The sequence below is a fragment of the Aythya ferina genome (genome assembly GCF_964211825.1).
Source record: "Aythya ferina genome assembly, chromosome: 6".
Taxonomy (NCBI): domain Eukaryota; kingdom Metazoa; phylum Chordata; class Aves; order Anseriformes; family Anatidae; genus Aythya; species Aythya ferina.
In genome coordinates this window covers 9,085,753-9,099,176 of record NC_140303.1, presented here as the reverse complement: position 1 = coordinate 9,099,176, position 13,424 = coordinate 9,085,753, and the positions used below count along the sequence as shown (strand labels likewise).

Here is a 13,424-nt window from a genome sequence, read left to right as displayed (position 1 = left end):
GCACTCCAGTTTCAAAAGAAGGAGCACGTCTATGAAAGACCTGACTCAAGAACCACGGCCCAGCTGAAACAAAGAGGAGAAACAACAACTTCTCCCAGTGGGATTCTTTTCAGTCTCAGACCCAATGGGCACTTAGCTGACACACTGTAAGTGACAGGAAACCAAATTAAAAAAATAATAATAATTACAAAAAAAAAAAAAGATCAACAGAGAGCAGCGAAAGTGCAAACATCAGTTGTCAGAAAAGGGGGAGAAAATTTCTTTTTGTTAAATTAGTCAGACCTTTGCTTCCAGATCCTACTGTGAGCACAAATGGAATCAGTAGGTTTAAAAGCATTCCTTCCCTTCTTTCCTGATTGGTGAATGGGGAGACGACATGGCTTAGGGGGAAATCTTCTTTCAAAGCCTGTGCAGTAATAATAAGAAAGGATTAAACAATTTCGTCAGCAGATCACGCATACAAGTTACCGCAGGGAATGACGGTCCCCCAGGCACCCTGTTTACACAGTTCAACACAGGCACTGATGACCTGATTGAGTTAGAAGCCCTGAGACCACTTAGGAGTAAAAGGATTTCACAGAGTAACATGGGTATGACCTGCTTTTGTCATAACCAAGAGGTAAGAAGCCCAGATTCCTTACTCATAGGCATCATTAACAATATCAGAAGCATCCCACAGGAGCTGACTGTGTGTTAGTCCCAATCTCTGTACTGCTGTGAACGGGAACAGGATTTGACCCAGACTACAAGGAATAAAAAAATGAACAGAGAAAACAGAACAAATGACATAACCTAAATATTCTGCTGTCTGAACATGAAGGTTATTCTTGAACACATTTTTTGTTCTGCCTCACTTTGTGCTGCTCTGTCATCTTCCCTAACATAAACCCTGAACTCCTGAAATATAAACAAAATGCACATTTACTTCTTGACTCACTGAAGCCTAAATTGAAGGTCTTTTGTCTTCTTTAGAGGAGGTAACACAAATGACTATCACTAAAACCTCTGCTCATCTGCAATTTCCCAGTTGCTATAGACTTAGCTGTGAAATGCAACTGAACTTTGTAACCCCCTGAGCTTGTAGACCTGGGCTGAGAAACTCCAGAAAATGATTTATTGTGGGGTGTGAAGTATTTCTATTTTATATCCTTCGGGAAGGCTTAGGAATATGGCTTCTCATATGTTTTTCTGACATGTTTGGTTTTTGTTCCATTTAAAACCCATGAAAAGAAGGAGTGAACAGGGAGAAGATAGTATAAGTGAAAACTCCCAATATGGTTTAAAAATGATTTTTTTGGTACCTAGTTAAAAAAAAAAAAAAAAAAAAAAAGAGAGAAAAGATTTCAGAGAAGGTGAGGGTGGCCCTTTTTAGCTTGCGATCAAAGAAACATTACCTCAGAGCTGGAAGAAATCTGTGCCCTTTATGTGCGAGTCAGTATCAAAAAGTCCTTTTGTGCCTCACGCTCTGAAGAAAAGCAGTGTGTCTTGATTCCTCTAACCCTTACTTGCCAAGCAGCCCCACTACTCAAAAATACCTGCTGAAGTATCCAATTGGATGTGCCAATACATACTTTAAAATGCAAGTTGGAGCTAAATTAGGAAATTTGTCTCTTCATTCTGTTGCTGCCAATGTCTCCCTTTCATCTGATTTCATGCCAATGGGGAGGGAGAGGAATATGGAGGCAGAAAGACTCTGTAATAGTTGTGGCACTGCTATGAGAAATGAAAAGTGATGAATTTCCAAAAGTACGGGATGGGTTTGTTACTGTGGACAAGGATGCTCTTGAGTAAGCAGCTGAAAAGCCAAGTTGCCCTGCCTGTTTGAGCTAGCACACCGTACAACCAGCTCAGGTAAGAGCAGAAGAGCCCAAACTCCACTCAAAGTTACGCACATGCACCCAACGAGAAAGAAGGTCGAGCTGCATGGACGTGACCCAGGCCAGGGCACATCTCCCCATGGCAGGAAACTTCCGCTAGCTCCTTAGGTACCGCAGAGAATCCTAATATGCTCATCAGAGCCTTAAACAGCATCAATCAGCCGAACTCCCTGGACATGAATCAGCAGTGTTAAGCTGATGGATGCTTGTTGTAGACGGGTGAATTCTGAGCTCAGTTCAAGCCGTCAAAAAGATGGGAGAATTTACATGTTGCTTCTCTTTGATTTTTGGTGTATGTTCCACAGTTTTTGCCCAGCTTTTGCAGAAAGAAAACAGAGCACCGATGAGTTGGTGTCTCAACCAGAAGCTAAAACTTGCCTGGCCACAGGCCAGGGCAGACACACCTGTATCTGCAATGCTACAAGCCGGACAACAGCTGTGCTGAAGGGCAGAGGTGGCGAGAGATAAGGGCTGAGATGAAGAAGGGGTAATCCGTCAGCCACACTGGAGGGTCCTACCACTCCCATCACCTGCAATACAAACAGAGCACATCACCACAACTGACTGCTTACAGTTTCATCCATGCCATATCCTCCAACATCAATGAAATGGAGGGGCCTTTCATTCGAGCACTGGGTTGGGGTGGCTCTAGGAGAACCAGCCCCTGCCCAGTGGTCTTTGTGGGAGCTGGGGCCAGTGAGGAGGAGTTCTAGCAGGGAAGGTGAGGGGAGAAGAGGGAACCAGCAAGGGTGGGAGGAGTGCACAGGTAACCTGGTACATTCAGAAATGTACCCTGTACCAGCCCCGAATGATCAGCACTGGACCGGTGGAACAGTTAGAGTTGGAGGATACGTCATGTAACGACTGTAACAAATAAAATATGTCATCAAAGCAAAAAGTCTGCATTGAAACTGGACATCTTTTCCCTTCTCTTGCTGATCTACTGGAAAAATAATGTCCTAAGTCTGACCCTAGCCGGGTTTTGTACAATGTTCAGATTCCTCTCAAACACACTCGGTTCTTACAGATTCTAAGCACGGTTCATCTTGCCTGTCCCAAGATGTCTAAAATAGAGTCACCTGCCAGTGACCTGGTTGTCTGGAGCCCCATGAACTATCAGCACAAGAAAACAACACTTCTAGGGGAGGGTTATTTGAACTGTTTTGGATGTGTCCTTCAGGAGAAAATTAAACCACAGGCCTGCTTCTTTGTGTTTCTCTCCATGACTACACACATCTAGATGATGGAAACAGGTAGAAGCTAACTCATAGACTGCTGAGCTTAGGGGAGATGAACGCACACTGTATTCCCAAATTCAGCTTGGGGAGAAAGAGAGCAGTCAGTTTTCTCCCAGAACACCAAAGGACAATTTAGAAGGAGAGAAGGTGAAGCCCTTTCTCCATTTGAGTATGGAGACATTTAGACATTTCCCCACCTTCCTGCTGGATGTCTTTTTGGCTTCATGATGCACCTGGTCTACACATAAATACATGTATTAGCACGCAGTCAGGGGTGATCCTACAGCAGCTACAGCTCTTGACAGCTAAAGGTGAAATTCTCTTAACGTTAAAAGTACATTTTTTCCTGGTACCTCTTCCTGGTGTTCCCAGCCAGCTGAATGCAAGCACTATGACTGACTGCACTTCAGCACTGCAGAGCTTTCTGCTTTTTTTAGAGCACTGACTAATTCTTAATGCAGGCCTTTTGGAGAGCTTGCTGGTGTGATTCACTCCAGCTTGTCTGCCTGCCAAACTGCAAGTCCATTCTCAACCTGTATTTGAGCTAACTCTGTAGCAGCTTCCCTGGGTAACAACCCTAAGTACTTTTGAGGGTCCGGATTTACAATGCCTCCCAAGCAGCTCTCTCTGCATGAATAAGAAGGAAGTCTTGTGGGCTCTGACAGCTTGGAGCTTCCCTACCCTTGCAGCTATGAGTGATGTATGGGCTCAAAGGACAGGAGCCTGGCAAACACTGACACTGCATTAAAATTGGCGATCATTGTTTTTAAAATTCCTCAAGGCACTGGTGAACCCTGAGAGGTTTTCTGCTACTGCATTCTAAGAAGAAAATGTTATTAAACCCAGTATCACTAACAATGCTAGGGCAGCCTTTCCCCCTTTATTTGTATTTTTTCTACACAGAACGTGAGCGTGTGTGTTTGTACAAACACCTGGAGTTACACTAATACCAAACTGGGGGTTTGTGCCCAGTGTTACAGCTGCAGAAACTGCAGTCTAGAACTGAATGACCAGACAGGCTCTGTCCGTACAACCTCTCTGTGGTGACACACTTACGAAAAAAAGTTCTACTAAGAGTGGGATCTGAACATTGTACTGTGCAAACCTGTACTAGATCAAGCCAGGGACATTGCAAACAGAGGAGTGAATCCACCCATGTGAACCCTTCTAACTAGCCGACATCTGATGGCCTCTGACAGAGCCACCAGGGCCCTCCCCACTGGAGACGGTAGGGATCTCCAGTGCCACCCTCTGCCCGCCTCTACCAGGTGTGTGCAGTCTCCACCACCCCACTCTCCAACTTGCAGCCCTCAACTCTCAGCTCAGCGTGGCAAAGGTGGATCTTCAAAGTGGTGCGTGGGAAGCAGCGGAAATAAATCACTCGAGCACCGCTACCGCTCACTGTATCTCCCCATGCACCACTTCAAAAATGAACCTTGCTATCTCTAGTGTCACTTGCGAAGTCCCCTTGTGAGGGGTAAGGGGACAGGTAAAATGACGGGAATGGGAATGAGCTGTCCTCGTCAGTCCAGAGAAGTCAACAAGCAGACTGAGGGTTAGCTAGGGTTCACGGGGTCGCCGCTCAGCTACTCACCAGATTGACACACACATTGATCAGAGACCTAAGGTGAGGCAGGAAGGATATGATTGGCTGCCTCTGAAGTGTCAAACAAACCCCTTCAATCAAATTGCTGGCAGGCTCCCACTCAACCTGGCGCCTGCAATACAACAGTAGGTGCCGTTAGCCGCTGGCCTCCTGCCCCCCACCAGACGCTCGCAAACACGGCGACCGACACACAGTGACGCCCACAGAGGAAACATTTCAGACAGCGGTGACGTCCAAGATGAGCACAAAGTGCGCAACAGAGAAAAGGTTTGACCCACGCAGCTCAGGAAAGCACAGAGCACACCGGGCGCTGGGAGACCAAAAATGGAGCAGAGGTGTCTGCTGTAGTGACACAAAACCCCTCACAACAGGAATGGTGGATGGGCTGTGCTTCACTCCCTGACTCTGCCTTCTGACGGATGGTGGATGAAAGGGAGCCACCAGACAGCTCTCTAGGTGTGCCTGTGTGTGGGAAGCCATCCGCTGGGCCATGCTCCCATCTGAGAGCGACTCCTCCATCTCTTGTGGCTTGTGGATGTTCAACAAACCTTGCCAGCTGTGTGCATCCTCCAGAAACTACCGTGCAATCCTGTCTGCTCTGCCAGAGTGACTCCTGAACTTAATCTGGCCCAACAGTGTAAACCTCACCTTCCTTGCCCCGTGTAGGAGGTCCGATTCATTCCTTACTAACACTGAAGTCCTTCGTTCCAGGACCCCTTCCTTCTTCCCTCACACTTTGCCTTTTTCACCTAAACAGCTTCTAGGGCCTGTGACAGATGCTGAACGGAGTCCTTTCTAACCATAAGCTGACGCATAGATAACAACAAAGTGGCTCCCGTGCTTCATCTCAGGGCCTGACTCTTCAGAGGTTGCGTATTTCCCAAGCCAACATCTAACTGTGTGCTGACTGGGACAGGAGGACAAGGCTTGAATAACTGGTTAGCTGAAGAATAAACAATGCCCTAGTCAAGCTCCTCAGTAGACTTCTTAGAGATTCACGGAGGATCAAGGGTTCCCTGCCTTTTGGAGGTACCTCATCTTTCATCATCCACTGTTCCTAAACCTACTCCAAAATAGTGGTTTGCACTTTTACTTGTTCTTATGCCCTGGTTTGGAGCAGGGTGCCCACAGGGGGCAGCACGTAAGATTCTGATGTGAATACCCTAGTGGATGTCTTCTGTGGTCTGTCACCCAGCAATGTGTGATCTCTGTCCCATCTTTAAGAAGCTTCTTGCTTAAATGATACTTAATGATGCTTAAATGTAGTTGCTGTATCTGGTCCAGTGGCTCTGCTGTTTCTGTCCCTGTGAGTACAGAAGAGTAGTTTCATCCAGGCACAGATGGAGGGAATATGAAGGGAATTTTAATTTATGAGTATTCATTCAGCTTAGACAAAAGGAAAGCTCTTTGGGAACAGGAAGAACCTTAAGCTGCCTTTTGAGGCAAAAGAAAGTATGAGCAAGAAAAGAAAGAAACGGCAAGAAGCAGGCAAGACCTGGCAAAGAATCAAACCATCAGGAAGGGGAAGCACCAACATTTCTGCCTCTAACTCCCCTGCAAGGGCAGGAGTTTCTAAAAGGAGATTGTTAACTGAGGGGAAGTGATAGGCAGAGGTGCCAGAAAGAAGAGATCACCTCTGTATTATTTGCTCCATCTCAGTTGTGTACATGATTAGTTTTGTGTCTGAGTCCCACATTCTGATATTCTCTAACATCAGTTGGTTCTCAGCTCATACTGCCAACAAGCTGACTGATTCAAGCAGCTGAGGACATTTGTCCATGAGGTGACTGACACCAATGACTCTTTTCACTCAAATCACTGGAAAATCTGCAAGGTTAGCAGATTTCACACTACCCAGACTGGATTTATCACTGCCTCTGAGGTGAATATTTCTTGAAGGCCTGAATGCTACTTTGTGATGCAGCAGGCTTTCACTAGGCACGGACTAGATGCCATTACTGGTCCCTTTATGCAGGAACATTCAGAAGCTACTGGGTAGCTCCAGATTACTTTTATCTTTACAGAGAACATTACAGTATTTTTGTGAGAAGGTGCTCTAGAAATACTGCTACTACAGCTAACTTTCCATTAAAAAGAAATAAAATTAATGTTCTTCACTCACAGCTAAAAAAATAATAGAGGGCAGACAGATGGTACGAATCTGAAGACTTATTTTGGAGAAAGAGAAAAGATTTCTGTACGTTCTCTCTGTAGTTCTTAATAACTCATGCATTTCTTCTCTACCAGAAGCCACAACAAACATGTCAACATAAATGCACACTTACAGAGAAAAAAAACTTATTTTTTGATACATTGTAAAGGTTCACTGCGACACAACAGTTTTAGGTAGATGACATACCCACACTTCAAGGCTTGCAACATCAGAAACGGACCCCAGAGGGTTGTTGTTATACCTGCTTACCTCAGAGTAGGCATCTTGTGAATTTTATTGAACATACGATCCAATCTCTTTAAGATGAGGATAAGGGCAGGTCTCACCGCCTCAGCTGTCCAGTCAGTGATGGGTAGCATCTCCATGATGTAGCACCGGAGACCTCGGCTTTCCATCGTCTGCGTGTCATAAGGTGCCAATTTCAGCAGGGAATGTGCGATTTCTGCCAACCTAAAACCAGGCTTTGTTAAGAGGGAAATCAAATACTCTACAACTTGCATTTCTCCACACATGCCAATGAACTAGTAGATAAATGATCACTAGACCAGTAAAAAGAAGAAGATGTACAAGTCAAATGTGCTGCTATTTAAATCCTGAGGCCCAGTAGCAACAGTTTCTGGTCTATTAAGATTCTTTTGTAGGTATCACTGTTTATACTTATAAACAAAATGAACAGTCTAAAGAATATGCAAGCCTGTGTCGTTTTATGTTGATATTAAATGCACTGAAGGAACATCAGGAATCACTTACTTGTGTTGCTAAAAACAAAGTAACCGAGCTGTTAGTAAGATTGCAGCATTGCCAATGCCTGTGAAACAGACACTGTATGTCAACTGATGAGTGACTGGTTTTAGTTCTGTGCTTGTTTTTCAGTGACACTACTTTAAGAGATCTCACTATGCAATTTACAGGTGTTAAATTTTAAAAACAATGTGCTGTCCCTCAGGCTTACACATGCACTGTGTCTGACTACTCCCTGCAGCTTTGATCTGTTTCTCCTAACGCTTCTACAGATTGTGTTGCTGTGATTCCTTCTAATCCTCCCAGGTGGCCTTGCCAATGGCATTTTCTGTATTGACTATGAAATGCCATGGCAACATTTAACTTAGACTTGTAGCTGGACAAATAGCTGCTAAAATACATGAAGATTTGTGGTAGACAAAAACAAGTAATAAAGCCACATACTAATAAAAGGGATAGAAACTTATATATTTCCTGAACTGCCACTAAAATTTGTATTGGACAATTATAGGATAACCCTACTCATATTGTGGGGCTTCTTCTGAAATGCCTTCAACTAATGGAACATATTTCCATTCTCTTTAAAATCTACCTGGCAATATCAAAGGCAACGAGTTCCTCAGATTAACCAAAAGTGCTATAAACATGTTTCTTTATCCAATATCTCTTTATTCTTACTTTTTTAACTACTTTGTCATACTATGGAGTAGATCTGTTTTTTTAAACACTCTGAAATTTAAATCATCTTGTAATTATGCTTTTTTCTGATAACACAATATCAATGGTACATAATGGTGTATCGAATTTGCTTATGCATTATAAAGTGTAAGATCCATCTCATCCAACATGAGATGCCTATCTCAATTACTCTTCTAGCTCTGTTCCTATCGAAATAAGGAACCTAGGAAATTCTAATCTTCCTGTAATACTGTGATAAAGAGCCCATTGGATTGAATCTCCCTTTGCATTTCATCCAAAAAGAACTTTATGACTTGATTGGACTAAACATTTCACTTTTAAATGTCTGAACTTGGGTGAGATGAACCCTGTCTGAACTGAATAGCCATATTATCTTGTTTTCTGAAGTCTCTGAAATGGCATCCATTAGCCTCTGAAGACCACAGCTGTCACATCACATTCTGGTAAATCTGCTGTCTACTTAGAAAAGATTTTTTTCCTGCAGCTAAATCCTGTTTGTCATTTAACTGATACTTACGAAATTAATTCACGTAAGAATCAGGAAGATGTTCCTTTTCTTTAGGGCTAACTATGATAAAGCAATTCTGGTTCCAACCATAATAAAGGAGTCATTTCTAGCACTTTCCAGGAGACATAAGACTATAAGACCAGGATTGTAATTTAATGTGGAAAAAAAATAGCAAGCCCTTTACTTTACTGCACTGGAGTTCATCCATCAGACATGTATTTCTTGCTCCCACTGAAATCCTCAAAAAAAAACAAAACATGTCTAATCAAGGATGTAATCTGGCCTGAGAATTTCACAGGTTTTCTAACATAAAGTTCTTATCTCAGACTTTTACTGATAATGTCTTAGACTCTTATTGAGTTTGTAATGCAGTTAAAGAGCTGTATTAATTTTTGATGTTTGTGTTCCTTGGAAAAAATACAAAGGTGGTACTGCAGAAGCATCCAAGTCCATCAGAACTTCAGTTTGTTTGCAGCCAAGCATTACATAAATGGCATGCATCTGTGGTAAGAGACATCTCTTGTTTAAAACTACCTTCTAAATTATTAAATATTTACCAGAGGGGGGAAAAGAAACATTCAATTCATGTGCAAACACACAAACCAATCAAAAAGTACTTCGCCAATGAATTTGAGGTATTTCTTAAACAAGATCTAAATTAATCTGAAACACAATTTTGTGTTCTATAGAGACAGCCTGAATCCAAAGATCTCTAATCGTGACATAATCTGCCAGCTAAGGGGCTTTGCCATCTGTTTTCAGAGCATGCATGTAAAGGTAGAGGAGTTTTGTGCGGGTTTTCCTTGGTCCTGGGGGCAGGAACAGACTTGGTTTGGTGCGTTACTAGCATCAATCTCCCTTCAGCTTGCTTCACAAGGCTTTCCAGGCAAAAAATGGCATAAAGCTCAGACAAAAGAGTTTCCTCTGAAGATGACTGAAAAACTGACAATAGAATCAATTCCATTCCCTCGTGTTCCACTGCTCTACTGCTTTTTTGTCTTTAACATCTGGGCAAACTGCTCAGTAGCAACTTATCCCTATTTTCTGGTTACCATGAACAGCATAGCAGAGAATGAGGTCCAAAGTGCTGATTAAAAAAAGCCTATACACAATTCCTTCTAGGCCTGAACCCCACAAAACAGTTGGATGCTACAATGAGTATCCAACCAGCCAGCTGGGCTCAGTACTGCACCTTAATAAAAAACTTGTGTGCCTGATGTATCGCACACCGAGGTGGTGGTCCTGTAAATGCCTCCTGACCCATCCTCCCCTATATTTCAGGCATGTATGCCATATGATGCAGTGTTTTTTCTCCCTTTCTCCTTGTTTGTTGGCAGCTAGTTCTGGTGCAGTGTCACAGGAGAAGATTCAGCCAGTTGTGCAGCTTCCCCATGCCCTGGGGGGGAAGAGGAAGCCTCATCTACTCCACTCTTCACCATAACTTATTCTGATGTGTAAGGTGGGCCTCCACAAGTGTTTCATCCACAGGAGATGGGTGTCTGAATGAGACCAGAGGAGAGCATATGAAATCCCTTTATATACAAGCAGCATCGGGTACAATCTAAGGAACATTAAAATATGCATGGTTCAGACAGCAAAAGTAGTCTACACTACCAAAAAGTCATTCACTCTGTCTGCTATTATGAAAAAATAAGAGCTAAAATAAAGGAATCCCCCTGACACGAACAAGTAGAAGCAGAATGCCTGCGGAATACCTCATGTGGGACTTCACATCCAGCAGTTCCAGAGAAGTCACTCTGGGCTCTCCAGCAAGGTTCTGCAAAATCTTCAGCCTTGGCCCACAATGCTTGTAGAACTCCGTGCAGATATTCAGCAATGACTCCCGAGGTCTCCTGAACTCCTCCCTGGCAATTCGTTCATCCAGTTCCTCTCGGGGTAGACCCTGGCCCTCCTCCAGTAAGTGAAGGTTCTCCCTGGAAGACACAAAAAAGAAAAAAAATGAGAAAAAAAGTAAGTGGTGTAGGCAGTGGAAGAGCAGGGATAGAATGTAACTATCTACTAGATTATTTCACTCAGGGGGTAGTGAGGCCCTGGCACAGGCTGCCCAGGGAAGCTGTGGATGCCCCATCCTTGGAGATGTTCAAGGCCAGGTTGAACAAGGCCCTGAGCAACCTGGTCTAGCAGGAGGTGTCCCTGCCTGTGGCAGGAAGGTTGGAACCAGATGGGCTTTAAGGTCCCTTCCAACCCAAGTTGTTCTGTGATTCTGTGATTCTAACAACTTCTCCAGCTTATTTTGCAACAGATGCTTTCCTCTGCAATTGAAAAGAAAAATAGTTGCATCTGCAATCGAAAAAGGGAATTTGTCACCTGCAAAGTCTTGTTGAGAATGAGAAAAATTTCTATATGAACTATCCTTTGTTACGTTACCCTGCAAAAAGGCTGCAACAACAACAGTGGGTGAGACCCAGTAAATCTGGAAACTGCTGCAGAGCAGTTCACAGAATCACAGAATCATTTAGGTTGGAAGAGACCTCCAAGATCACTTATTCCAACCTCTGACCTAACACTAACAAGTCCTCCACTAAACCACATCATTAAGCTCTACATCTAAACATCTTTTAAAGACCTCCAGGGATGGTGACTCAACCTCTTCTCTGGACAGCCTTTTCCAATGCCTAACAACCCTTTCAGTAAAGAAGTTCTTCCTAACATCCAACCTAAAACTCCCCTGGCACAACTTAAGCCCGTTCCCCCTCGTCCTGTCACCAGGCACGTGGGAGAACAGGCCAACCCCCACCTCGCTACAGCCTCCCTTGAGGTACCCATAGAGAGCGATAAGGTCACCCCTGAGCCTCCTCTTCTCCAGGCTGAACAAGCCCAGCTCCCTCAGCCGCTCCTCGTAGGACTTGTTCTCCAGGCCCCTCACCAGCTTCGTCGCCCTTCTCTGGACTCACTCAAGCACCTCCATGTCCTTCTTGTAGCGAGGGGCCCAAAACTGAACACAGTACTGGAGGTGCGGCCTCACCAGAGCTGAGTACAGGGGGATGATCACCTCCCTAGCCCTGCTGGCCACACTGCTTCTGATACAAGCCAGGATGCTGTTGGCCTTCTTGGCCACCTGAGCACACTGCTGGCTCATATTTGGCCAAGCAGTTTTCTAACCACTCATCTCCCAACCTGTAGCGCTGCTTGAGGTTGCACCCCAGGTGCAGGACCCGGCACTTGGCCTTGTTGAACTTCATGCAGTTGACCTCAGCCCATCGGTGCAGCCTATCCAGATCCTCCTGCAGAGCCTTCCTGCCCTCAAGCAGATTGACACACGCACCTAACTTGGTGTCATCTGCAAACTTACTGAGGGTGCACTCGATCCCCTTGTCCAGATCATCAATAAAGATACTAAAGAGGACCGGCCCCAGTACTGAGCCCTGGGGGACGCCACTAGTGACTGGCCTCCAACTGGATTTAACTCCATTCACCACGACTCTTTGGGCCTGGCTACCCAGCCAGTTTCTAACCCAACGAAGCGTGCGCCAGTCCAAGCCATGAGCAGCCAGCTCATCACATGTCAGAGAAGACTGGGTGAAGTTTTTACTGTACCTTATAAAGTGTAGTTTGGCTCCCTGTTCTGGGTACCTGAGAAAAGAGAAACAGTGGAGTTCTAAAGCAGCAACTTAAGAATGCCATAACCATGCCTTGCTGAGAGAGAGTGACAATGTTCTGGCCCAGAGGTACACTCTTTACAGACAGGATGGTACCTTTTGTCACTGGAACAATGGCTACATGTAGTTAGCGACCACAATGAATAGCCTTTATCTCCCAACTAGCTGCAAAAAACAGATTGTCATAGTTACTGCCCATGTTATGAAAGAAAAAATTCAGGCTTTCAAACAATTTCTCTTACTGATTTTCACCCCAGTGCTTGGCCTCTCTCAGGAAGCCACAGCTCACCTCCTGAAAATCAGAGTTTTGTTTTGTTGTCATCTTCTCTTGATACTTTTTGTTGAGAAAGCATTAACAAACCCTGCACCACATGTCCAAAGCTGAAACAGTGACCATTCCACCATCATGAGGCTCCTGCTGTTGTCAACAGATGCCTGTTGCAATAACAGAACAAACATAGGGCAGGAAACTTGGAGCAGTGCAAAAATATTTTGCATCAGAAACTGACTGCTTGATCATCAGAAAGATCTGGAAATGAAAGCCAAGATATTTGAGTTACACAGCATTGGGAATCTCTATGGTGCCTGTTAGCAGATACGTATTAACTGCTTTCTGAAATCAGCAGACGAACTACTATCTATTACACCTTATTTTTCTTAGGGCATTTTTGCAATGGAAGTAAGCATCATATATCCGTTTCAGGCTTGGGCATGAAGGGGTTTCTCTGCTTCTGAGATCCTGGATTGAAGCACAAAGCTGTGCTGAATGCACTGCTGAGACTCCAAGCCTGGATGAAACAGTCTGCAAAGAATAACAGACTGATCCCAAAAGTTACCAACCAAGATGTGTGCATTCCACATTTATAAAGTAATGCAATAGCCCTTTGATGATTAATGCAGGAAGGGAATTCAATCTCCCTTCAATACAAAAGAAGACACGGAACAACTTGGAAGGCATGTCT

General features: G+C 44.3%; 1 protein-coding gene across 13 annotated transcripts in view; it reads right to left on the bottom strand.

Annotated features, from left to right (window-relative positions):
* Positions 1-13,424, bottom strand: part of UNC80 (unc-80 homolog, NALCN channel complex subunit) — a 129,142-nt gene that overhangs the window by 20,639 nt on the left and 95,079 nt on the right. For all 13 annotated transcript variants that reach the window (XM_084524701.1, XM_084524711.1, XM_084524706.1 and 10 more), the window contains 6 exons: positions 12,401-12,436; positions 10,558-10,776; positions 7,144-7,344; positions 4,710-4,833; positions 2,282-2,407; positions 283-406 (listed from right to left, as the gene is read on the bottom strand). In XM_084524701.1, the coding sequence (XP_084380827.1) occupies positions 283-406; positions 2,282-2,407; positions 4,710-4,833; positions 7,144-7,344; positions 10,558-10,776; positions 12,401-12,436 (830 nt within the window). The remainder of the gene's footprint in view (positions 1-282; positions 407-2,281; positions 2,408-4,709; positions 4,834-7,143; positions 7,345-10,557; positions 10,777-12,400; positions 12,437-13,424) is intronic.